The 26,306-nt window shown below is 55.3% G+C and overlaps 1 protein-coding gene across 1 annotated transcript; it reads left to right on the forward strand.

Moving 5' to 3' along the window:
• The first annotated feature begins 972 nt into the window (after positions 1-972).
• RAB8A (RAB8A, member RAS oncogene family) lies at positions 973-20,081 on the forward strand. Its single transcript, XM_054578843.1, has 8 exons — positions 973-1,136; positions 5,838-5,898; positions 7,798-7,858; positions 11,441-11,518; positions 12,976-13,065; positions 13,688-13,753; positions 15,235-15,285; positions 18,760-20,081. Exons 1-8 carry the CDS (start codon positions 1,013-1,015, stop codon positions 18,850-18,852), a joined length of 624 nt encoding a protein of 207 aa, XP_054434818.1. The 5' UTR covers positions 973-1,012; the 3' UTR covers positions 18,853-20,081.
• The last annotated feature ends 6,225 nt before the right edge of the window (positions 20,082-26,306 follow it).

The following is a 26,306-nucleotide window of genomic DNA, read 5'->3' on the forward strand; positions in this document are numbered from 1 at the left end:
CCTCAGTTTTCTCACCATAAAAAGGTTGTTAAACAGTAGTTCCTACTTCAGTGGGTTAGGATGGGGAATTAAACATTTGGGGGGGGTTTATAACTGTTTCCACCACTGGAAGGCATAGAACCAACGTTCCTAAATACTACCTGGAATTCTCACTATCCTAACCCATTGGGCAGGTTTTGAGCCCCAGACGGCTGACTAGGTTGGGGCGGGCGAAGCTCCAGGGTAAAAACTGGAGGCAGTGTCCTGGAAAACCTCTATATTATAAGGTCCGAGGCGGTCCTGAATTGTGTCTGTTCGCTCAGGCGGCAAAGGCCTGGGATCTTTAAGGAGGTCGTCCGACCAGCGCCGAGATCCCGGAGAATGCCTCAGGGGTGGCCTCGCTACGTCTGTGACGAGCCCCCAGCTCTCTTTAGACTCTCCTGTCCCGACGCACACGCCTCCAAACCGCACTGCCCGAGCCACGGCGCCTTCCCGCGCTCTCCTAGGCGCCTACAGAGCCTGCGCAGACCAAGAAGGCGGGAGCCACAGGCCCCACGCGCCTACGCCCTCTGCTGGCGTCTAACGGTTTCCCCGTCGCGCGTGCGCAAAATTGCACCGCCCTCGACCTACGGGGGCGCGGAGCGGTTGGCGAGGCTCCCAGCGTGCCCCCTCCCCTCTGGGAGCGAGGCGGGGACTCCCTAGAGTCCGGGGAAGAAAGCGGGGACACGGGGTGCCACGCCCCTTGCTCTGGTCATCATTTGAAGCCCCTCGACTCCTCACTGCTGGCCAATTGCAGCCCGCTCTGTCCCGATCGTCGGCCAATGAGTGGCGCTCTCGGGTCGCTTCCGGCTTCGCGCCCCGCTCGCCCCTTCCCCACGTCTCCCAGCGACGGGCGGGGCGCGGGGGCGGTCGTCAGTCGCGGTGACGCGCGGCGGGCTGGGAGCCAATGGGAAGCGTACTTGGCGTTGATGGACAGGGCCAGCGGCCAGTGGCGAGGCACTGGCCGCACTTCCCGTCGGGGAGAGAGTGTAATATGGCGAAGACCTACGATTACCTGTTCAAGCTGCTGCTGATCGGGGACTCGGGGGTGGGGAAGACCTGTGTCCTGTTCCGCTTCTCCGAGGACGCCTTCAACTCCACTTTCATCTCCACCATAGGTAGCGGGGCTGGGGAGCGACCGGGGTCGCTGGAGGCTGGGCTGGGCGCGCCCTTGAGAGACTGGGGTTGCGGGAGCGGCCGGGCCGGACGGACCCAGGAATCTAAGAGGGTCGAGAGGTTTGGAGTGGGGAAGAGCAGCGGCCTCGGCCGCCGTTCGGGGCTTCATGGGCCATGGTGGGGGAACCAAATGCCCATTTTGCAGATGAAGAGACTGAGGCGCCAACTTTCAGACCGCTCTTCAGGGAATGTATGTCCTGGGCTGGGGCCTTGGCGCCCCTCATCTCGTTCGATGCTCACAACAGCTTTTGAAGCTGTTCTTTCAGGATCTCTGTCTTGCAGAAGTGAAACTGAGGCATGAGGAGTTGGCTAGTCACGTCTGACATTAAGAATTTACTGTGTGCCAGGCGCTATATGTTCATTGTCACACTTTCCAGTCCTCTGTGTTAGGTCTGTTATGAGCCCATCTCGCAGATGAGGAATTTGAGGCTCAGGGAGGCTTGGGACTTGACCAAGGTCATAGTCTGCAGGTGGCAGAGACAGGATTTGAATCCACGTGTCTGATCCCATAACCCAAAGCTCAGCCACCCGAGAGAGTGGGAGCACAAGATGGGCACAGCTGATCCATCTTGGAGCCAGGACTCTAACCCAGATCTCTTCTGCTCTTTCCTCTGGAATATACAGGAGTTAAGCTTCTTCTCTCCCATGGGTGAATTTCTTCCAGGAGGAATGGTGAGAGGGAATCCAGAGCCTTTCCCTGCCCTGCCTTCTGTCCCACTTGGTCACAGCAATGGCAAGTGACAGCTGCCTTCCCTGGGACCTGTCATCCCCGAGGAGATGCTAGATAAAAGCTTCCCTGAGAAACCAAAATCAGCCACTGCTACAGACAGCCCAGACTTCCCTATTGCTAAGCCCAGGACACCAGTTGTCACTTGCAGGACAGCGTTTCCTGCAAGGCCAGCTCACGTTATAGCTGAACAGGAATTGGCTTGTTGCTTTTCAGTTCCAACAGTCACAAAAGTGGAGCTCACTTCTCCCCATGCCACAGAAAAATCTGTTGCCCACATGAAAAGTTTTGACCTGGGTATAACACCAATCTATGCAGCTTTGCCCTGCAGTGTGGAAATGGAAGAGCAGTTGCCAAGCCCAGGAATGGTTTCTGAATGGAGAAAACCTAGGGGACAGGCTCTGCCTTAGGCCTGTGTAACTTGAATCCAATCAAGTTATCACCTGAACCCCTCAGTGGGCTGCTGATTGCTCTCCTTCAGGAGCTGCACTTTACAAAATAATTAGGTGCCAGGTGGCAAGTAGAGGAAATGTTCATGCTTGATGTCCAGCTGTTGTTCACTCTTGAACAATCACTTCACCTTTCTGAGCCTGTTTCTTCAGTTTAGGGGTGGTGCTCTCTGCCTTGCTCTGTGCCTTCAGTGGTTGAAGATCAGAACTGTACAATGAGTAGGAGGTCGTCTTCACTGCCGGGGGTGGGGTCTAGGGGAAGCAGAACAGTAGTAAAAGCAGTTGTCCCCAGGGCCCAGGTGTTTCTGTTTCCTCCCCTTCCCAACTCCAAGGTCAAACTTTGGGATAACCCTTGTGCTCCCACCAATCAGGAAGTGATGTTAACACCTAACAGGCAGGCAGTGGGTCACTCAACTCTGATCTCACTTTCCCAGTATCAGAAACTTTCTGTTCTGTGCAAGCACTAGTAAGATCAATTCAGGGGTGGGTTTTTTGTTTGGTTTCTGATTCTTGACCACAAAACCCAGGCTGGCACTTCAGAGCTCTCAGGGGGTGTCCTCCACTTATGGAAGAGGCCATGACTTGGTCAAGGTTACTTAGGAAGGTAGAGGTGGCGCTTGAACCCAGGATCTTACCCGTCCACTCTGTTTTCGCTTTCCAGGAAAGTTTAATTTAGTCTGACCTTGAAGTTACAGCCTCATAATTCTTAGGCCTTGTAAAGTTTGCGCTTCCTAATTAAATTTGGTATGTTAATAAAACCCAGAAGGAGAATATGGCAGAGTGATGTGGGGCTCTGCCGATTGAGTGGTGCTTCTTTTTTAAGATTTTACTTATTTATTTTTAGAGGGGAAGGGAAAGAGAAAGAGAGGGAGAGAAACATCGATTCTCTTGCATGCCCCCAACTGGAGACCCTGCCTGCCACATAGGCATGTCCCCTGACTGGGAATCGAACCAGTGACCCTTTGGTTCACTGGCTGGCACTCAATCCACTGAGCCACACCAGCCAGGGCTGAGTGGTGCTTCTTGATTCCATAGGGCCTCATGCATCTGTGATGGGGAAGTGGCTGTTGTAGGAAGGGTTGTTACTGGGTCACCTAGTCTCGAGATGCGACTTAACGTATAAAGGGATTCTCCATTGACACTGAGTGTACCTCTGGGTTTTCTTTATAGATCAGGGATTAAGTGGCTGTTCATTTTCAGCCTAGATTACATTCTGCCAAACCCTGTTCTTGTAGCTCCATCGATTGTGGTGTGAACTTAGCCCTGTGGCTACCGGAATTGGTTCTCCCTGGCCTGGCTCAGCCCCCACCCCCACCTCCTCAGGACCCCATTCATTCACTTCCTCAGGGAGATGGGTGGCATAAGGGAGGGTGCTATGTAAACCGTGCTGCACCACGTAGGTTCCATTACTCTTCATTCTTTTTCTTTTTTGGATTTTATTTTTTAAGAGAGGGGAAGGGAGGGAGAGAGGGAGAGAAACATCAGTGTGTGGTTGCCTCTCGCAGGCCGGTGCTCAATCCACTGAGCCACACCAGCCAGGGCCATTACTCTTAACTCTTTCATTGAGCCATCTTTCCCTGACGCCTGCTGCATCCCAGGTGTCCGCCTCGGTGTGGCAGCTGGAGAGATGACGCGGGTAAATCTGAGGGAAGCAGAGCTGTCGCCAGGCCTGTAGTCAAGGTGTGCGTGCAGGGCTCGGCAGTTGGCTTCTAGAAAGTACCTATTCAGCCCCTGCCACACTTCCCCTGGATTCACAGCCATAGGAAACAGATTTTGAGTCTGCTTTCCTGGAGCTTATGGTCCAGTGGGCACAATTCAAGTGCAAGCTTATATTCTGTGTGGTCCCCAGAACAGACCCTAAGGCAGGCAGGGATGGAATTAGCATTGCTGGCTTCTGAGGGTTCAAGTCAGGTAGGCCTGAGCCCCAGGGCTCATGGCAGAGATTTACAACACACTGCCAGAGGCAGAGGCTGCGCTTGGCCGTTTCCCTTCACACAGGCCATTCAAAAAGGCAGATTTTGCTCCTAATGTTTATGGAGCAAATAAGCAAACACACAGTGTCAGGGATAAGTACATGATGAAGAAAAAGTAGGTAGGGGAGAGAGAATGAGGGTCAGGAAGGCTCCCCAGAGAAGGCGACTTGACGGGGATCTGAGAAGGGAGAGGGGGAACGCCAGGTGAGCATGGAAGGAAAGACCATTCCAAGGGAGGGAAGAGTAAGTGTAAAAGCCCGAGGCCCGTGAGTGCTTGGGATGGTTAGGAAACAGCCACGTGGGCAGTGTGGCCAAGATGTGGCTGGAGAGGGGGCATGAGCTGTGGGTGCCGAGAGGGGACCAGGTTAGACAGGGAACTGTTTTCACTTTATTCTGGTGCCGAGGGCACGGTGAGAAGTGCTGGAAAGGTGTTGCGGTGTTTTGTAACAGTTTTATTGAGATATAATTCATAAACTATACAAATCACCCATTTAAAATGTACAGTTTGGTGGCTTTTACTCTGCTTACAGAGTTGTGCAACCATCAGCACCATTGACTCTAGGACAGTTCATTATCCCAGAAAGAAACCCCAACCCCTTAGTCACACCAACACCCTGCCCTCCAACTCCCAGGGCCCATCTCCTCGTTCCTCTCACAGCCCCTGGCAACTGCTAATCTCCCTTCTGTCAGTCCTTCATTCCTTTTCATGGCCGAGTAATTTTCCACTGTGTGGATGGGACCACATTTTGTTTATCCACTTATGCACTGGTAAGCCCACTGGAGGGTCTGGAGCAGGCGTTCGCTTTGTGATACGGTTGAGTTTGTGTTTCCAGAAGCTGGGGAAGGGACTGAGGGAGCAACGGGGGGAGCCTGGAGAGCAGCCGAGGAGGCTGAGAGGTCGCCCTGGTCCTGTGGAAAGGGACAGGTGGGGAAGAGGCGGGCAGGGTCAGGAAGGCTTCTTGGGAGGTGACCTTAAAGGGGCTCTCAAAGGAGAGAAGAGTTTGCCAGGCTGAGAGGTAGGCAGGGTGGGGATCACTGCAGAGAAGGAACCGTATGCACAAAAGCTTGAGGCCTACTGATGTCAGTGGCACCTTGGGGCCCCTTGCCCTGAGTCCCTGAAGGGCCGGGGCGCCGTGGCGGGAAGTGTGGGTGTCTGGCCTGCAAGGGCTCTGCTGGGCCCACTCCTCAGCCTGCCTGTTGGAGGAGGGAAGAACGCGAGGTTTTGGCATCTGAGCTACTAGCTTTGCTCACCAGCCCTGCCAGCTGCCAGATTCACTCTGGGCAACACCTGTCCACCCTCTGAACCTCTGCTTCCCCTTCCCTGCAAGGAGAAAGTTCACCAGGTGCCTCCTGATTTGTTGAGAGGATTTCGTGATCTTCCGTGCCCGGCGCTAGCCGTGGCAGCTGATTCCTGACAGGTTGGCAGTACCCACCTCAGACGCAGCTTGGAGAATGGGCTGACTGTGATGTGCCTTTTTTCCTTTTTTCTTTCAGGAATTGACTTTAAAATTAGGACCATAGAGCTCGATGGCAAGAGAATTAAACTACAGATATGGTAAGAGCCCTTGCCGTCTTCAGTGCCTTCACCTGGAGAACGCTACAAGCAGAAGCCCCTGGTGTCGCCTCCCACCCCCTGTGACCACAGCCTCCATCTCTGTGCCCAGCCTAGACACTTTCCTCAGAAGCCTCATGAACTGTGCCCTGCTGGCTGTTAGGGCCCAGAGTCTGTGTCAGCACCTCCTGGGGATGTAGCCACAAGGCCCGTGGGCTTGGCATTTCAGTGTGGCCACAGCGTGGGTCTGGGTCTCAGAGTGGGCTGCTCGCCTTGAGCGTGGAGAGCGCCCCTGTGCCTGGCGGCGCTGGAGGCTGCCAGGAGGGTGAGGTGCCCCGGCCAGCATTTCCTCCTGAGCCCCTCGGCTCGAGAAAGGCCTATGTCACTTCCTCTTTTCTCCCCCATGGCAGCCCAGACCTCACTTCCTAACATGCAGATCTGAAACCCCAGAGCCTAAAATAAGCTGAGGCTGCGCCCAGTGGTGAGACTCGTTTCCCTTCCACTCACCTGAACCGGACCTCGGTGCCGCGTAAAATTGGAGAAGTGTGAGTCCCTGACACTGGTGCGGGTCTGCAGCCCGCAGCTCTGGGGGCTCGGGCTGACCTCGGAGGGTCAGCTGTAGGGGACCCTGCCATGCGGCCATGTCATTGGCAGGGAAGCACGAGCCCTGAGCAAAATGAAGTCATTTTTTAAATAGGGCGGCACCATTTGTTCAGCCCAGGAGAGTGCCTGTGGGTGGGACGGGGTGCCGTGAGGTGGGCTGCAGAGCTACCCCCCGCCTGCTGTAGCTTGATCTTCCTCATCCTCAAACCTCAGAGCACGAGCGTCGCCCCAGCTTGCTTCACAGCCCCCTCGACGTCAGCGGTGTTCACCGCTGGGTCTCATTGCAGAACCAGGATGAGTCCTAAACCCTTGCCCATCGTGTGCCAGCTCTTGCCACCTTGTCGGTTATAAGCCATGCAAGTTTCCTCCCCTTAGAACTTGTGCTCCCAGCAGCCTTGGTGCCCAAGTCCAAAGTGACATTGCACCAACAGGCAGAGTTTTGCTCTCCTTTCCTCCCATCTTCCTGCTTCTGCTCTTAGCATTCTCAGTGGGACTAGTGACTTTCTTAAAACTGCTAGACTGGGCCATGGTTGAGAACAAAATGATTCACCACAAATGTCGTCTGCTGTTGGCGTCAGAAAGTCAGCTTGGCCCCATGTGAGGCTGAGTCTAGGCCTGCAGAGCCCTCCTGGGGCGGCGGGCGCAGAGTCACAGGAGGAGCCTTGCATCCACAGACAAAAGACATTGTTCTGGCTCTGCCACCCATCCGTTAAGTCGCCTTTAAGCCTAGCACTGAGTGCCCTCCATGCCAGGAGCCAAGCTGGGCACAGGCCTGTCTTACCCAGGTACCTCCTCCATACCAACAAGAGAGGACTTTCTCCCTGGCCTCCACCGAGGTGGTGTGGGAGTGCTTCCTGAGCTCCCGTGGAGGTTCGCAGCTCAGCCCCCCATGTGGCTGGGTTCCCGTGCCACACGACCAACCCCTTTCACATTTGTGGTCCCAGATTTTCACAAGTGATAACGTCCAACCGCGGCTCGTCTGTGACCCTGAAACTCCGAGTTGAATCATCAGGAAGCAGAGGTGCAGAAGAGTTGGCTCTGCTGAGTTGTCATCATCTGTGTCCATCCTTTCCCGCCGCCCCCACCCCGCCCCCCGCCGCCCCGCTGGAGACAGCAACAGGTTCCCAACCCATCTAAGCCGTAATTTCCTTCCCTGTGAGAACAGGGAGAGTAGGGAGTGCTGCCCGCAGCATGACAGTGAATCATTTGACGCATGAGAAAGCCAGGCGTCCATCCCTGCTAAATGCCTTTCATTCCCACTGTGACAGCGCCACTAATATCCCTTCTCTTTGTCTTTAGGGACACAGCTGGCCAGGAACGGTTTCGGACGATCACAACAGCCTACTACCGGGGCGCCATGGTATGGAGTGGTGGTTACTGTTTATGAGTCAGTGAAAGTCACTGCTTGGATACCAAAATCTGGCCGTTTCTGAGGAATCCTGTGCTTTGGCTCCTTGGGGGTCCTTGGTCCTGGGTTAGTTTTAGGAAACGGCTGTGTGCCCCTCCCCCGTGTACACATATCCCCTTCTTGCTTCAGAGACAGTGCAGGGTGTAAGGAAACCTAGTTCTTTGGGAATGAGGGAAGAGGCAGGAAGCCGGTTCTTCCAGGTGAGGTCAGTGAAATCAGACGGCACGCCCCAGCACCTAGGAGTGTTCACTTGGCCCGCATCAGTCTATGGAAGTTGCTACCGGAAACTTGAAGGTGGTCCAAAAGCTGACTTGCTCTGGGCCGTTGGCTGTTACATTGCCTGGGCCTGATGTGGGGTGATGTGATCAGAAGGCTGGTTCATCATCCCTCAAGTATTTTTACTGAGCGCCTTCTCTAGGCCAGGCTTGAGCTGCATGCAGAGGGGGACTTGGAATGGGCCAGGGTCCTGCCCAAGCGGGCCCTGCGCAGGTCATGAATGTGTGAGGTGTGTACAAAGTGGGACCCTTGGGCCAGAGGAAACAGACATAGACCGACCCCCAGGACCTGGCTCAGCGCCCTGGGTCACCCTCTGAGCTCCGTCTCCTTACTTGCAAAGTGGAACGGAAACAAGGCTGTGTCCCAGGCAGCTGGGAGGATAGATGGCCATCTCCCCATTTTCAGATCCCACTGCACCCTGCCCTTTCCGTGGTGCGCCCCGTCATTTAACTGCATAGACTCCTGTGTCCTCCATTTGGCCATAAGCTCCATGAGGGCAGGGCCGGGTCTCCGTCACTGCCAAATGCCCTGCGCCTGGGACTGGGCTGAGGATGTGGTGGGAGCTCGGGAATGCAGCGGGCTGTGGAAATGAATGGAGGCATTCAGTGTTCACAGAGTGCCCCGCACAGTGTCTGAAACATAATAGAAACTCAATCACAGGGATTGCAACCTTAGCGTTCCTCATTAAAATTAGTTTACTCATTTCCCCTCACCTTGCCTTACTCTGGTGAGGCGGGGGCCTTAATGCGCTGGGGTCCTGGGGGAGCTTCTGCTGTGTGGCCTCAGGTAGGCTCTGCCCTTCTCTGAAAGCGTACCCCCTCCCACCCCCTTCACAAAGCCCATCCCTGTGCCCGGCACTGGGCTAAGGTCTCGGTCATAATTCCCTGATTCCTTCGAGTGTTGGTGCCATGGTTACCCCCACTGTACAGATGGGAAGGCTGAGGCTTGGCGCCATAGCATGTTCAGCTTAAGTTCATGCGGAGAGCACGTGGCCGGGCCAGTCCTAGCAGGCTCTGTGCAGCACCCACACCTGCAGCCCACCCCTGCCCAGGAGGGACTGAGCCACCCGTGAGAAGACTGTCCAGCACTAAGACTTGTGACTTGTGGTCCTCCAGACCTGCACTGACCCATGCAGAAGCCAGTAGCCATGTGTGGCTGTTTGAATTTAGACCTGTTAAAAAAGGAAATTTAGCTCCACAGTCACACCGGCCCCATTTCAGGTGCCCCAGAGCTGTGTGTGGCCAGCAGCGACCTCCTAGGACAGTGCAGAGAACGTTGCCACCATTGCTGCCCCATCGCGCTCTCTGTCTGTGTGGTACTAGACCATGGGGTCTCGAAAATGGAAGCATTGGATGTCTGGTGTCCCACTTTGAGCTTACAAACCGCTGTGGGGAGCTGTGACCAGAGAGGGGCCAGGAAAATGGTCACCTGGTGCTCCAAGCGGAGTTTCAGGGAGGACCTGGAATAGGGTGACACCATGTTTTCCAGGTCCTCCTGCTGGTTTCTGAGAGAGCTCTCTCCACTGCTCTCTTCACCACCCACCCCTGACCTAGAGATAAAAATCCAGGACCTTGGAATTTTAGCACAATGTGCCAACTTAGTGGCGGCAGTGAGAATCCTAGGCCGTCAGGGGGCCAGTCCCTGGATAAAGTGGTGGAAAGGCCTCACAGCCCTGTGGCGTTCTTGCCCCTGTTGGCCAGAGTGCAGCTGCTGGGCGAGACCCGCACTGTGCTCAGTCACGGACCTGCCCGCCAGTGGCTTCTGCTCATGCGCGCGCTGGCCAGGGCGAAGCAGACGGCAAGTCCCCTGAAGCCTTCTCTGAGGTTCCCCGTCAGCGGTCTCTGTTCAGTTCCCCAGGAGACCCTGGATGAGGGCCCTAGAAGGTGTTTTTGAGGGGCTGTGGCTGTGGCGGGATGTAAGGCCACTGTGCGTGTCCCTAAGGACCCTGTGGGGATTTGGAATTGCCCTGTCTCTGGTGCTGCCACACGCCCTTGCTCCCGAGGTTCTCTGCCCAGTGCACTCGGCTCGTGTTCTTACTCTGCAGACTCAGGGGACCTCAGAGATGACGTCTTGGCCACACCAGAGGTTTTGGGCCCAGGACTGGGCCCTGGGAGCGGGTAGTGTGAGGGAGTGGAGCAAGCCAGACCTGGGCAGGAACGCTGAAGCCGTGTGTCCCAGAGGCCAGGTGCTGAGCTGCACAGCGGCCGGGGGGCGGGGTGGGGGGGTGTCATGGGCACCCCTCAAGATCTCTGGAGGAACATGGGGACCAACCACAGGTGGCCCCAAGCGTTGCTTGGTCCTGAGGAGGACCCGGCGAGGTTCCTCATGGGAGCTGATATCATCAGCCGCTTGAATCTTAAAGGTCATTTCTCTCTGTACCTAAGTTCCCCCTCTAACAAATGGGGATGTTTGCCCCTGGCAGCGATGGTGAGATCATGGGCCCAGGTGGAGGCAGGGTCTCTGCGGCTCTTTGAGGACCCATGGCCCTTACCCAGACATGCACGCATTGGCTGTGGAACCACTGGGCCCCGGAGGTGCCGGCCCCGTGCTTGAAGCCGGCCCCCACTCTGATGTCAGAAGGCACAAGAGTGTCAGGATCAGGCTACCCAGGGTTCAGACCCCAGTTGCACCCTTTACGTTCTTGTGGGACCGGATACAGGGACCTAGCCCTATCACCCCGCAGCCTGAGGTTCCCCATCTGCAGAGTGGGGCTGTTGGGACCACCTGACCCGGGCCTGTGAGGCTTCAGGGAGCCTTCACTGCAGCACCTGGCCCGCAGGAGGAGCCAGATGCGGGGCAGTGCTGGGGCACCCAGACAAGGCGGCACTCCCTGAGTCCGGGAGGCAAATCGGGCTAGGGCTGGCGGATGAGCGAGGATGTGGAGGAAGACAAGCACAGCATAAGGTGGCATGGGGGGCGGGCACAGTGTGCCCAGAGCTGTGGAACACTGTGTAGGGTGGGGAGCTGTAGGACATCTTATCTTGCCTGCAGTGAGGGGTTAGCAAGGTCGTTCATGAGCATGGGTATGGTAGGGTCTGGTCTATGGGGTTAAGGTGACCCCTGTTAAGGGTCACCTGGGTGGCTGAGAGGGCAAGACTGGAGTCCAGGAGACCAGGGATAGGCTGGTGCTGGAGCCTAACAGAGGAAGAGAGGAGGGAGTTGTGAGGAGGGATGTCATGTCAAGGTCCCTGCTGCCCCTCCTCCCCCTTAGAGGGCTTGCAGCTCGTCCAGAGCATGTCTCTTGTCTCCCCTGCTCAGGGCATCATGCTGGTCTATGACATCACCAACGAGAAGTCCTTTGACAACATCCGGAACTGGATTCGGAACATTGAGGAGGTAAGGCTTGAGGGCCCTATCCACAAATGGAAGCTGCCCACTGATCCTCTCACACAGTTCTCACCCTGGAGCCTCCTGGCTTACAGATGAGGCTACTGAGGCAGAGAGACACCCACAGGGAACCATAGCCCAGGCAGCAGGCCCTGGAGACCACGCTGGCCTAGGCCTGGTCACAGAGTGTCTCGAGAGCCCATTTCCCCATCTGGGCTGTCCGTCTGATGGCGCCTCGTCGTGAGAGGAGTGATATACCCAGGCTCTTAGTCACAGTGAGCATTTGGTGCTTTCTAGAAAAGGAAGGTTCTAGAATTGGTCTTACCCTTGTCCGTGGAGGGTGTGGTGAGACGCTATATCAGGTGTACTTTGAGTCACAGCAGAGTGGAGTGTGAGCTGGGGTGAGCTCTCCGTGTTCAGGTCAGCAGCTCTCGAACCACAGCTGGCTTGAAAGGAGACCTTGGACCATGAAGGGAGGGGAAGGTGGCCAGCCCAACTCCACGTCCCAAAGCCAGTGTCGTCACCTTCCTGCTCCCCAAAGAGCTTATCTCCAAAGCCGCCTTGGACAAAGGTGCTTGCAGCTTTTGATGACTCACCAGGCGGGGAGTGGGTCTGAGGTGTGGCCCCGAGGACTTTCTCCTCCTGGGCAGCCACAGCAGAAGGTCACTCAGTGCCAGCCCTGGGGTGATGGGCAGGTGCACTGGGCCGCCTCCCCGCTGACTCGCAGTTGCTATCAGTAGGCTGTGCCTGGCTGAGAAGAACGGCCCGCGCTCATGGGGGTCTTTGTGGAAGTTTTGATTCTGGCCAGCAGGCGAGAGGGCCTCCCAGTTGGCAGGAAGTTAGGCAGGGAGCCACGCCGGGCATGTGAATGAGATCAGGTCTGAGCTGCAACAAGAAGAAGGTCCTGTACAGTGCTCAGGCCTTCAGGGAACCAGAGCCACTGGACTGAGGAGGGGGGCGGAAAATGGAACAGAGGTGCCGTTTTCAGGTGTGAGGGCAGAGTTAAGGGAATGCCAAATGATGGCAAAGCACGCAGGGCTGCCACCATCTCAGGCATGGCCCAGTCCGGAGCCCAAAGAGAGTGAGCTGGAACAAGGCAGAGGCTCCTAGAAGAGCAGCTGGGGCTCCCGGCAGAGGAGCCTGGGAGGGAGAGGGAGGTGAGCAGCGGTGCCTTCCATAGACGCCACCAGGAGCCTGGTGGGTGCAGCCCATAGAGAAGCCACCCTTGGCAGCCAGAAAGCATACACTTGGTCAGAGAGTAAGCCAGAACCCGATCCTTGGCCCTGGCGTTGGCCGTGCAACACGGGACAGGCCAATCAGCCTCTCTGAGTTTCAGCTTGTCCTCTGCATAAGAGCACATCTAGCATTCTGACCCCCCCGCACTCTGTTTTGGGGGTCAGGCCTCAAGGTGGTCTGTGGGCCAGTCTAACTGTGCCCCTCGCCTCCTCTGTCTGTCTTTTCCCCAGCATGCCTCTGCAGATGTTGAAAAGATGATACTTGGGAACAAGTGCGACGTGAACGACAAGAGACAAGTGTCCAAGGAACGGGGAGAGAAGGTGGGCATGGTGGCCGGCTTGGGCCTGGCACTGCCAGGCCCCTCAGGGCAGAGAGACCTTGGGATTTTGGGATTTCCTGCATGGAGGCCAGCCCTTCTTGCTCCACAAGGCTCCCCAATTTCTTCCTGAACCCCTCAGAATAGTGACGAGCATAAGGTAATCTACTGTGCTAGCTTGTCTAAGATTGGGGGAGCGAGGTCCAGGGCACATGACTTCGGCAGGCAAAAGAAGATAAGTCGGTCGCCCCACTGGGGCACTTGCCATGGGAAGAGAGTGTGGGAAGCACACGCCCAGCTAGGCTTCAGGCTACCAACTGTGAGCCATGAGGGCTTCTAGACTGTGCTGTGCATGTCCCTGCATGGTGTATAATGGGAACCTATTGAGGCCACAGGGAGCGGAGGACGGAGCTCTGGTTTGAGCCAGGCTCCCCTTACCCTCTGCCAGGGACAGTCCCCACCTGCTATCCACTGGTGACTCCAGGGAGCACATCCACAGTCCCCAACCCATCGCCCCGTTGCTCTTCCCCCCTTAGAGTGCTTCCTGGGGGTCAGGGGCACCTGGCAGCTGACCTGTGTGTGTGTGTGTGTGTGTGTGTGTGTGTGTGTGTGTGTCTCCCTCACAGCTGGCCCTGGACTATGGAATCAAGTTCATGGAGACCAGTGCGAAGGCCAACATCAACGTGGAAAACGTGAGTCCCAGGCCCAAAGCGCCAGCCCCTTGAGGCTGAGGTCAGGCTACAACCTCCAGGGAGACTCCACCACAGAGTCTGGCCATAGGCTGCGGGCTGCCGTGTTGGCCATCTGTCCAAGAGGCACTTCCTGGACAGGGCCATGTGCCAGGCCCTTTGATATGCCCGGCTGGCCCTGGAGTATTACCCCTTCCCCTCCCACCATGTTCTGATGTCAGCAGGTGCAGGCCCCAGCTGGGCACCTGGGACATTATCTCACTGGCCCTTGGGAGCCCTGGGAAGCAGACAGGGCTTTGCAGATGGTGAAACTGAGGCTCAGAGAGTCCCAGCTGGCTGGTACCCAGGCGCAGTTTCGGGTGAATGCTCTGGGCCACACCACCCACACAGACAGGTCCTAGTCACAGGCCCAGATGGAGTAGGGAGCCCTGGCCAAGCCTTGGCCCAAGCCACCCTCTCCTCTCCACAGACAACACCAGCCTGGCAGCTGACCTGCCTTCCCATTCATCCTATCGCCCGTGGTCTTCTGAAGACGGGCCATCTCCACCACTCCCAGCCTCAGCCCCCTCCCTATGCCTGGCCTGCAGGCCTTGGCCATGTGTGCAGCCCGCAGATCAGGCCTCGCCCACTGCTCCATGTCCGCCCCAGGCCAACTGCAGGCCTTCAGTTATGGTCCCATACCTTGCACCCCTTTTTCCATCAGGGCCTAGCCAAAGTGATGCTTCCCCAGGGAAGCCTCCACCATCCCCAGACCCCTGCACCCCCGACTTTGGATCCCCAGCACCCCTATCCCGCCTCCACGACTGAACGTCCACGTCACATAGGTGTTTGCTGAGACTCTGCCCTCCCCCCCACCAACCCAGGAGCCCCTCAAGTGCAAGGGCTGAGGCCAGGTCATCCTGTACAAGGCCAGGGGCTCGAGTGTGGTATATGAGCATTTGTCGGAAGAGCAGGCAAGGGAGGGGGGAAAGGGTTAGGAGGCTGCGACAGATGCAGCAGCCTGGGGTCAGGCCAGCCCGAGCCTTCACCATCCCTGGGAACCCCTCCACCCATCCCAGCCCTTCCAGGCCTCTGTCCAACAGGAACCCCAAAGGAAGCTTGTTTGGCCAAAGCGCTGCTTGTCTTTCTTCCTGCTCTGTCCGACCATCAGAAAAGGGGCAAAGGAGGCAGGCAGAGCACAGGAGTCGGAAGGTTAACCTGCTGGATCCGCTCAGATTGGTCTGTTACCCTCTGGATGCCCTGGGGCCAGTCACTTGGTCCTCTAAGCCTCAGTTTCCTCCCTGACCAATTAAGGGTGATCCACCTCCCAGCGTTGCTGGCTTGGGGGAGGTGGTGGGCTTGGCAGGTGGCAGTAGGAGATGTGACTGGACAGGTAAGACACCTTCCCCGCTGTCCCACCGCAGCCATTCCACAGTGGTGCCCAGAAACCAGCAAGTCCCCGCTGCTTGCTGCCGACGGGCACTAACAACGTGCTTATTCCTCAGGCATTCTTCACTCTCGCCAGAGACATCAAAGCAAAAATGGACAAAAAATTGGTGAGTTCGTGTCCTTTTGACCTCCGAATGGCTCCCTATTGGAGCCTGCCGTTTTCAGCCCCCACGGTGCGGCTCAACCCCGGGCAGCTCCAGCGTTGCAGGGCCCAGCTGGACCCAGTAGGGCATGGCCAGGAAGGGGCGTAGGGGCAGGGGTAGCAGGCGGGGTTGGGCCATCGGCTCCCGCACGTGCTCACATACTCTGTTCTTCCCCTGTGGCCCAGGGCTGCTCCGCTCCGGGCTGTGTCCAGGCAGACAAGGCCCTGCCTGCTGAGTGCACCGGCTAGCAGGCCTTTTCCGTCCTGACAAGTCTGGTAGATTGATAGCCTTTATCCCCCCGCCAGCCCCAAATTCTTCAGGTCGTGATGGTTCTACAACCTTTAGTAGGTCCCAGGGCTCCGAGACCTTCAGGAGGTCCTGTCTGAATCCTTACCATCCACCCTTCCATTTATTTATGGCTTTTTTGCTTACCCCATGAGCATTTCATAGTCCTTAGCAGTCAACATAATTAGTGCTGACCTGGATGAGTCTGAAAGCACGACTGTACTTCGGGCGTGTGTAGTGCCACCGTGCTCAGTGCTTCGGGAGTGTTGCCTGCGAGCCTCGTCCAGTGGCCGCTCTCCCCGTCAGGTGATGCGCCCTGGCACTCTACTTGTGGCTCATCCAGGTCTCGGCACACGAGACTACACATACTCTTGTAACACAAAATACCATTCAAGTAGGTCATATCTGACTTAAAACGAATGTATTTTCATAATTCTAAGATATCATGAATTGAGTCATAAGGCACAAGATGGATTTAATAGCAGCTCTTTGGCCAAAACAGAAAACAGCCCACGTAAAGCAATGTACTTTTCTTACAGAAATTTTCTTACAGCGGTGATTTTCTTTTCTCTTGAGCACAATGGTACAGTTTTGATTCTTAACGATCCTCCTGGCTCATTTTTGCCCACCGGCAGTGAGGCCAAGTGTGACAGTGACGCTGCCCGTGCTTCTGACGCTGGCCTCTTGGTTGCCTCCAGGATGTGCCACGCCCTGTAGGGCGCACATTTCGAAGCTCTGGTACACAGCCATTATCCTTGTGATTGCTTTTTCTTAACGGAATTGTAAATCACCACCAGTTAAATTTCTGCCCATTTCCTGCCACCTTTGTGTTTATATTAAGTGTTGCAGCTCCATGCCATTTTATATCTGTTATGTCTGGCATACAAAGTTGTGTAAGTTTGAGGTATACGATGTTAGCTTGACACTTTAATATTTTGCAATTTGATTATCATGGTAGTGTTAGTTTACACCTCTGTCACATCACATAATTATTATTTCTTTTTGTGTTGAGAACAATTAAGGTCTAGTTTCTTAGCAACTCTGAAGTTTAAAATATAATATTGTTGACTCTAATTACAGTGTTCTTCATTAGAGTCCCCAGGACTTGTTTATCTACCAGTTGCAAGTTCATCTTTATCTTGATACAGCCAGCCCTGTCCACCCACGTCTTCCTCCTGAAGGAGTCACGGCAGCCGGGCTCTGCCGGTGCCCACCCCATGCCCAGCCCTCGGGCGCTCTCCCCCTCCGCACCCCTGTGCTGCTCGCTGCACTGAGAGCAGACCCCACACACGGCCAGACCGGGCCTCGGGCTCTGGCTGCTGCCACTCGCTGCACCTTGTCGCCCTCCCGTTTCCCCGGTGCCCCCTGTGTGCCAGCCATGCTGGCCTTGTTCTTGGAGCACCCCATGTTTGTTTGGGCTCTCCTTCCCTCCCCCCGGGGTACGCCCCCATCATTAGTTTCCCAGGGCTGCTGTAACAAATTCCCATAACGAACTTCGCAGCTCACATCACATGCGTCATTACCTTCATGCCCTGGAGATCAGGAGTCTGAAATGGGTATCAGTGGGCTCGGAGCAGAGTGTCAGCAGGGCTCGCTTCATTTCTGGGGGCTCCAGGGGAGAAGCCCTTTCCTTGTCCACTGCCTTCTAGGGGCCACTGCATTCCAAGCCTTAGAGCCACCTCCTCCGTCTCCAGCGCCAGCCACGCAGCATCTCTCTGACCCTGCTCTCTTCTCACCTCTTTCTTGGGCCACAGCTGAGGTTTCTCTGCGTGTGAGGATTCGTGGGGTTAGATGGGGCTCACCTGGATGGTCCAGCGTGCTCTCCCCCCTCTCACCTTAGTTACATCTGCAAAGTCCCTCTTGCCACATCAGGTGCCATACTCGCAGGTTCCAGGGATTAGGGTGCAGGCATCTTTGGGGGCTGTTACTTTGCTGACCACACATGTGGACTCTTCCCATGTCTCACTTCCTCACTCTATGAGGTCTCTGACATCTTCAGCAAAGCCCACCCCCACCTTGCCCTGCCCTTTCTCTCATTCCTCACCATGGTGGGAAGTCAACATTTTTGTTTACCCACATAATTTCTGTCTCCCCCATATGGTGTGAGCTTCCCAAGGTGCGGGGCTCTTGTTCGCCACCGAGTGCCCAGTGCCCACAGAAGTGCCTGACACGGCATAGGCATTCAAGAGCTGCTGTTACGTAACTTCAGCTTTTGCCTAAGAGCTGAAAGATGACAAGGAAATAGGCCAAGGGGGGCTGAACGTTTCCCCCTTTGGGGGAAAAGGGGTGACATGGAGAAGACAGGATTTCCAGTCCCAGGATTGCCAGGGGTCGCATTGCAGAGGCTTTGAATGCTGGGCAACGGGTTTGGGGGCAGTTTTTCTGAAACCAGGGGCACTGGTGTGTATTCAGTAAGGCTCGAGGGGACAAAGTCAGGGTTTCCCACTTGCATCGCCCACAGCAGAGTGGAAGGTGGACCAGGGGAGGGGGTGGTAAGCCAGAGCCTTAGCACAGAGACACGGAGACCATCGAGGTGTGAGTGGTATTGGGACCTTGAATTCAGGGCCCCCAGATTCCAAGGGACGGAGTCTCCTGCCCCTTGGCTGCCTCACTGGTAGGGATAGAAGGGAGGGAAGTGTGGGTGAGTGGAGAGAAGGAAGGAAGAGAGGGAGGCAGGTGAATACGTGGAAAGGCATGGGGAGGATGAGTACGTGAGTGAGCAATTGGAAGGTGAATAGGTTGAGAGGGGTGGTAGGTAGAAGGAAAAAAAGTATACCTGGGTTTGTGAGAGATGAATTGTCATTTGGAAGCAACCGTTGGATAGACAGATGACAGAAAGGGATGGTTGGATGGACAGATGGATGGAAGGGAATGGACAGATGTAGAGTTGATAGGAAGCGAATGCATGGGTGGATAGAAGGAAGGGAATAGACAGGTGGGTGGTTCGTTTGAAGGGAAAGGAAGACACGAGATGGATATGTGGGTGCTGGGAAGGGGGGTGGATTCATAGATGGTTGGTTGAAGGTGACGGATGGGGGATGGATGGGAGGAGACAGGCCGACTTGCAGGTGGGTGGATGGTTGGCTGGTTCGTTGGTTAGAGGCATAGTGCTGACGCTGAGCCACTACCTCATGAGACCTCTTGTGACTTCAGGAAGGCAACAGCCCCCAGGGGAGCAACCAGGGAGTCAAAATCACACCAGACCAGCAGAAGAAGACCAGCTTTTTCCGATGTGTTCTTCTGTGAGGAACGCCGCCTTACTCTGAGCCCCGCTCAGCCGAGCTGACTGTGCCTGTCCTGAGAGCGCCCCTCGCCCAGCTGGGGCCCTCCCCTTCCAACGCCCCTGTGGCGGCCACCGGGCCCAGGGCCACCAGAACACAATTGAGAAATTGTTTATTTTAGTAACTGTCTGATCTTTTTCAACTTTGGAAATGAAATAAGTTAAGAATTTGCTATTTTTCCTGTGACGTCCGCCAAACCGGCCACGCATTGTGTACCTGGAGAGTGGAGACGACACGGCCGTCAAGGATGGCCAGCGTGGCGGGCCTCCGCCTCGGGGCCGCGGCACAGCTCAGATTCCACCGCACAGCCTGTCTGCATCTCCCGGCGCAGAAGCGAGGTCCCCAAAGGCCAGGATGGTTCCAGGAGTGCTGCACCTCACGCCCTCGGCGAGGTGACCTGCACCAGGCCTGGGAAACGTCCGCCAACATGTCTGATGCCCACTTTCACCGTTTCTCTGTTTTGGACAAGTGACAAAAACTGTTATGTTTCCTTTTCCTCTCTCCCTCTTTTTGACTCTCAAACCAAAGGGAAGCACAAATTAAGGAAACCCTGTGCAAAGCGTACAGAAGGAAGGAGGGGTGGCGGACCTGACCTGCCCACAGCCGGCCCCTGCCGGCGGTCCCGCCAGGCCTCGGGCGTCGGCAGCGGGCCTCTCGGCAGTCCCTGTCCGATCACTGAGGGGCTGCCGTGCATCCCACGGGTGCCCCTGAAGACACAGCTACACACCCTTCACCCACAATTAGGGTGCCAGCCTGACAGCCCCACTTCTCTTTCCCCTCCCAAGGTCTCCAAATCAGATGTCCTTTCTAGCTGAGATTTTTATTTTTCCAGATCCGTAGTGCCATGAAGTGATTCCGCCTTTGATTTCCAGTGGCAGACCCAGGTGACCAGGGACATGTGTGCACCTGTGGCTGGATGTAGCTGAGAGCGTGACGCATTCCTGGCAACAGGCTGACCGCAGAGCTGTCAGAGCTAGTTTTTTTTAACTGTGTCAGTGGTTCTGTTTTGACAGGTCTGCCTTCCCAAAGAGAGGGTGCAGTTGAGAGAGACCAGGTCTCCAGGTCCGAGGGATGTCAACTAGGGAGCCTTTACATTTCTTTTTCTTACCCTTCCCCCCCGCCACCCCAAGTTGCTGTCCACCTAAGCCATTGACATCGTAATTTCTTTTTTGAATTAAAAACTGATGAACCAGCTGTTCCCTGGAATCTCTTAACGTGCTCTGTTTACATCAATAAACGCACTTAAGGAAAACAGTTAATTAAAGCTCATTTTCAAGTTCACAGGTTTTTATATCCACAGTTAGCCTGCGGGTAGACAGACGCGGAGGCAAGTCACAGAATGCCTGGTGCCTAACAGCCCAGGCCCCAGGACAGGATCGAAGTGGAGGTTCTGCGTACCCCAGGCTCTGAGGGGATGACACCATTATCAACAGACCAACTTGGAAAATTAAACTTCCTACCCCCACCTGGCTCTGCCTCCACCCCATAAGGAAACAGGGGCCCTATTCTCAGCACCATCTGGGTTTACCACGTCCCATGCTGAACCCGCTTGGTCAGTATTAGACCCCATGGTGCCACCAGATTCTCTCATCTCGGTCTCTGTTGGCATTCATTTGCCACGTTACATATTCAGCCCTGAGACCCCCCCTTACCTCTCAGGAGCACCGCCCTCCCCCACCCCTGAGGTCCTGCGTCCTCTGGCTTGTGGCACATGGCCTGGCCGTCTTCTGCCTCTTCTCCAGACTCACCCTAGTTGGTTTCTTCTACTTGTAAGGGTTCTAAGGCCACCCCCGGCTCTGGTTCGCGGAAATTCAGCGCATAGCTGACGTATTACAGCCGAGGGACATGGAGGGAAGTGGGCTCAGGAAGAAGTGCGTGGAGCCGTGTCCAGAGAAAACCAGGCAGAAACCGCCCGGAGTCCTGGGCGCATGGGGCACACTTCATTCCGCCACCACCGAGCTTTGACAAGTAACGTGACGTGTTTGCCTAGGGGTTTCTTTTTCCCTTCTCTTTTTATTGATTTTAGAGAGGGAGGGGACGAGAGAAACACTGATTTGTTATTCCACTTTATTCATTGGTTGATTCTTGTATGTGCCCTGACCAGCAATCAACCCACAGCCTTGGTGTATCAGGACGACACTAACCAATTGAGCTACCCGGCCAGGGCCCAGCACCCAGGGTTTTACTGGGGCTGGTTACGTAGGCATCTCTCTGCCTGGCGTGTACCAAAATTTCAGCAGCTTGGAAAGAAAGCAGGTGTTCCGCTAAACCACCCGTTTGTACAGAACATTTAGGCATAGTTGCGAGCCACTCCTCACATACGGAAGGTCTTATTTCAGCCTAGGGAACTTCACCAGCCAAGTTGCTGAGTGCTGGCCAATGGCCAGCCTGGCCAGCAGGTCTTCAGACCTGCCCGTGGCTTCTACACTACAGATCAGCCCAAACCCGCCTGAGCTCCAGACCCCCGTGTTCGCCTGCCTGCTCTCTATTCCAGTTCACGTGTCTGATCACCATAAACGTAACAGCCAAGAAAGAACACTTACTTCGGCCTCCATCCTCCATCGTGCCCTGTAACCGCCCCCACTTCCACTTTGGAGCCATTAGACTCTGGGCCTCTGTCCCAGCCTTCCCTTTGTCCTTTAGTCTGTTTTCTAAGTATTCTCAAGAAATAGAAATCAGCCCTGGCTGGTCCGCTGAGTTGGTGTAGAGTGTTGTCCTGATATGCCATGGTTGTGGGTTTGATCCGCCCTCAGAGAACGTACAAGAATCAAGCAATGAATGCATAAGTAAGTGCGACAAGTCGGTGTTTCTCTGTCTCTAAAATCAGTTTTTAAAAAAAGAAATCCAATGGTGTCACCCCCCCCAACTCACCGCCCACCACGGGCCACGGGCTCCCGCATGCTGTGGCCCTGCCCGCTTCCCTTTTCTCTGCCACTCTCCCCGGCTCACCTCACCCCAGCCCCTGACTGCCTTACTCCTGTTACACCCCGTGCTCATCGCTGCCCCAGTGCCTTTGCATGTGCTGCACCCTTGGTCTGGTGGTCCTCTAAAATCTGCATCAGGTCACAGCCAAGCAGGGCAGCCTCTGTGGAGAAGCCCCCATTTCCCCATCTCCTCCCACCTCATCACCATAGCATCTATGAGGACTCACTTCTCACAGCTCTCATCTTCCCCTCAGCATGGGGGTTCCACCAGCCCAACTTCCCCACCCCTGACATCCATGGCAAAATGGCACTGTGGTCACTGACCCCGAGGGCCATCCATCCCACATGGGGCCGTGGAAATCCCAATCACCAGCTGAGGCTCCAGTGTCAGAGAGGGAGGGGCTTTGGAGTCCCAGCCCCGCCCAACCGCCCTGCTGGTCCTCTTCCAGAAGTTCCTCTAGGCACCGTCTCTCCATTATCAGCTTCTCTCTGGGGCTGTTGTCGAGAGGAGTGGGGGTGGGGAATGGTTTCTACAGTGACGTTCTCAGGGGAGACCGTTAGTTTGTGAGAGACCACATCCGCCAAGCAGATCTGGGCAGTCAGGGAGGAGCCCTCTGTGGTGGGGCCTCAGGGCGCTGAGCCAGGAGTGGACTGATAGGCCCCTTATTCCTGGAGGCTGAACTCCATGCAAATAATACGCCCATGGCCAGGCTTTCTAACTGACAAGGGTTGGCCGGGCACCTCTGCTCCCCTCCCCAGAGGCGCATCCTGGAGGCGAGGTGCAGACTTCTTGGGCTACGGAGGACGCGGAGGACCAGAGAGGCAGGTGAGCTGCCCAGCGCTGCCCAGCCTGGGAGGTGTGCAGCCCGAGCCCGCATCTCCCCCAGCTGGACACGAAGGCATCAGAATAAGTCACAGCGAGGTGACCTGACATCATTAGTCTTAAGTGAGTCCCCTGCTGTCTACCCCAAGTTTGTCTCTCCTGTCACTATTACCATCACGTGACCGTAGGAGGACTGCTATTGTGTGAGATGAGGAAACTGAGGCCCAGAGAGGTTGGGCAACTCACCCGAGGCCGCATAGTGGGTGAGTGAGAAACAAGTTCCTTGTGTTTCTTGCTTGGTGTTGACCTGCAGACTCAGGGCATCCCCCGCCCGCTATGGAGCAGGAAGTGGTGGGGCACCCAGCTTGAGCCTGCAATCAGGCTCTACACCAGCTGGGTCAGGGCAATAGGCCCACAGGAGGCCCCCTCCAGCTCAGCCAAGAGAATCTGGGCCCTTGAAAGAGGATGAGGAAGTGGTTTTGCCCGTGTCCTGGGAGGAGGAGTGGGGGGCAGCCAGCACACATCTGGGGCTGGCTGATTCGTTGGGCACAGCTTCCCACACTCAGATCCCACGCACGATGTGTGTAGGGGCCGTGGAAATGGTTTAGTTTTTTCAAAATCAGAAAAAAATTAATACAGTTATAACGAGTATATAATAATGACACCAATAGTCATAAAATATAATTTAAAAATTTTTTTTTAGCAGAACTCATAACGTGGCCCCATGTGCGCAGTGCAGCCGGGCCTGTGCAGGCTCCATCCTGCCTCCGGCCCTGGGTCTCTGCTTCCCTCCACCCAAGGCCTCTTTCTTCAACCCCCACCTGATGGAGCTGACTCCAGCTTGCCCCCAGGTGCCACTTTCTCCAAACTTGTTAGGCTCCCTCTGGGGGTTCTTGCAGCTTCTGTACCTGTTTCCTGACCTGCCGTTTACTTTGAAACAACAGTAATAATTTCTTAGGTTTCTTCACTGCCTGTTAGATTACAGATACAGGGAGGATGGGGCTTGGGCCTCTCTTGGGGCCTCCTCACTGTCCCCTGAGGGTCTAGCACACAGCAGGTGCTCAGTAAAGCTTGCCCAGGTCTGGGTAGAACAAGGGCACCCCTCCTCCACCTGCAGCCCGGCAGCTGTGTTGGAGCACAGACAGAGGGCAAGGGGGTTTGTCTTGGTCCCGCTCACCAGGTTGAGGAAACAGGAACCACCCCGGGCAGGGGCCCCGCCCAGCCTTGCTGACGTGTTGGTCCTGAACCGAAACCCAGGCTCCTGCAGGCGGGGGCACCGGCACAGCCAGACGAGGGCCTCGGCCACCCAGGGGCCTCCCAGGTATGTTCCTCGGATGGGGACTCCTTAACCACAGGCGCACCTCCATGCCTGCCCCATGCTGGGTGAGGCTGGGGCCCCTGAGCGCCTCCAGAGGAGAGAGCATGCAGCCCAGGTGGGCCAGAGGGAGGGGCGGGGTTGGCGGGGACTGGAGATGGGTGAGGACTTTCCTGGAGGCGACCACTGGAAAATGGAGCTGGGGTTGGGGAAGGGGCATTCATTCCTGGCAAAGAACCGCCTGGGCAAAGGTGTGGCGGGGAAAGAAAGCCTGATCAGTTTGGGGTAAAACAAAGATGCTATTAGGGCTGGCACGGGGGATTAGGAGGTGGGAGAGGCCCCAATGCCGGAGTCAGGAACCTGAAACTTAGTATGACTTCATCCATCACTGAACTATCTAATCATCAGCACACACTCTGTACCCTCCTCTGTGCCCACCCAGCTCCAGGTGATGCTGGGGACCCAGAAAAATCCAAAAGAAACTAGCCCTGGGCCCAGACCCTGGGAGCCCCTACTATGAGGGAGACAGAGGAGAGACAGACACTCCAGCTCCATGAGGCAAGGCGAGGCCAGAGGCAGGGACTGAGGGGAAGGCAAGGGGCATAGAAGGACACCAGGGTTTTGTCTAGGGGAAGAGGCAGGAAAGCATGAAGGAGGGAGTGTTTTTACTGTGTCTTGTAGGATAAGTAGGAGGTCTCCCAGATAAAAGAAAGAACAAGCCTGTTAACTATTCCCCCATGCTGGGTCGCTACTGGACCCATGAATATTTATTATGCACACACGTGTTTTGTGCTGGTCTCAACCAATCAATACCAGTGTTGTGGCTGGACCAGCCCTTGTGGTTCTTGTTATGATTTTGAGATGCGCTTCAGCGATGACCATCAGAAAACTTAAAAAAAAAAAAGATTTATTTATTAGTTAAGGACCTGGAAGTTCACAACACACTGGGGACGACACACGAGACCAGGGTCAAAGGTAGAGAGAACAAGTGTGCACATGGGCAAGCAACCCAAATCGGTAATTATTGAAATCGACCAAGATGTCTGAGACAAAGGAGCCTCAGTGGGAGAAGGACACCTGGCTCTTTTGTCGTGTGGCTGGTAATCTTGATGGGAGACTGTCATCCTTGAAATGGATGCCCCAGCAATCAAAGCTTAAGTCAGACGCTTGCATTACAGAAAAGAAAAAACACACACACAGTCAGGGCTTACACCACGCCAGGTAAACACCATCATCATCTCCCCAGATGGCAGTTGAAAACAGGCACAGAGAGGTTAAGCTGATTTGCCCACGATCACATAGCAGCTAAGTGGGTTTGAATCCAGGCTCTGATTCCAGGCTCCTAGCTTTGTCACTCTGCGTTGTTAAACATTTCTTTTTTTTTCTTCCTTTTTTCTTTTTTCATTTTTAGACATGCTTATTGACTTTACAGAGAGGGGGAAGATAGGGAGAGAGAGAGGGAGAGAAACATTGATCAGTTTCCTCTGGCACGCGCCCCAATCCAGGACCGAATATGCAACCTGGGTGTGTGCCCTAACAGGGATTCGAACCCGTGACATTTCAGTTTCCGAGATGCCACTCCAAACAACTGAGCCACACCAGCCAGGGCTAAACATTTCTTAATAGATTTAATTTCACTTGCCCCAGAATTTCTTTGGGCCGCTCCCTGGAGGGGTGTCCTTACCATCTGTCTTCTGGTAGGAGAAAGTCAATATTGGCTGGGTCGGTCAGCGGTTTCCTGTCTGTGGAAACAGCCTGGTAACAATGAAATCCTGCAATACTGAAAAATTAGGCCTGGCCAGTGTGCAAGGCAGGGCCAGTTTGGGGACAGAATTAGGGTGAGTGTGAGGGGTCAACCCAGCCCGCACAACCCTTTTGCGGGCATTACACTGACTCCGTAAATTACCATTTTGCCAGTTGGTGCTGTTTTTTTTTCTCTCTGTTGTCCAGCTCTGTGTCATTAACTCACAAAGTCCAGTGGTACCTGAGCTTAAAGTGGTTGAGAATGAGCGTGAATAAACTGTGCACCTGACACATTATGGGTGTGCTTTCCGTGACCACCATGCCTGGTGGCACCGGTGGCAGAAGCAGCCGTCCGGGCCGCATCTCTGCGGTGTTTAATGCACCGCGGCCGCCCTTTGTGGTGCCCACCGAGCGCCCACTATTTCATTCACTCACTCGTTTCACCGTCCCCATGTGCCTCCAGGGACATAGGTAGTTACTATCAATCCGGCTCTTAAACTTAAATGCATACATCTATGAAGAGAACGTTGCGACACTTGCAGTAATGAAATAATAAGAATAAAAGGAAAAGAAAATATCTGAGGATTTTGTTCTTTTTTTAAAAGATTTTATTT

The sequence above is a fragment of the Pteronotus mesoamericanus genome, unplaced genomic scaffold (genome assembly GCF_021234165.1).
Source record: "Pteronotus mesoamericanus isolate MK-2021 breed Mesoamerican mustached bat unplaced genomic scaffold, CSHL_Meso_final contig_502, whole genome shotgun sequence".
Classification (NCBI taxonomy): Eukaryota; Metazoa; Chordata; class Mammalia; order Chiroptera; family Mormoopidae; genus Pteronotus; species Pteronotus mesoamericanus.

Excerpts from the sequence above, each read along its gene's own strand:
- RAB8A (XM_054578843.1), top strand. The coding sequence starts at position 1,013 with ATGGCGAAGACCTACGATTACCTGTTCAAGCTGCTGCTGATCGGGGAC. Across the intron at positions 1,137-5,837 it reads CACTTTCATCTCCACCATAG|GAATTGACTTTAAAATTAGG; the intron begins GTAGCGGGGCTG and ends TTTTTCTTTCAG. Across the intron at positions 11,519-12,975 it reads GGATTCGGAACATTGAGGAG|CATGCCTCTGCAGATGTTGA; the intron begins GTAAGGCTTGAG and ends TCTTTTCCCCAG.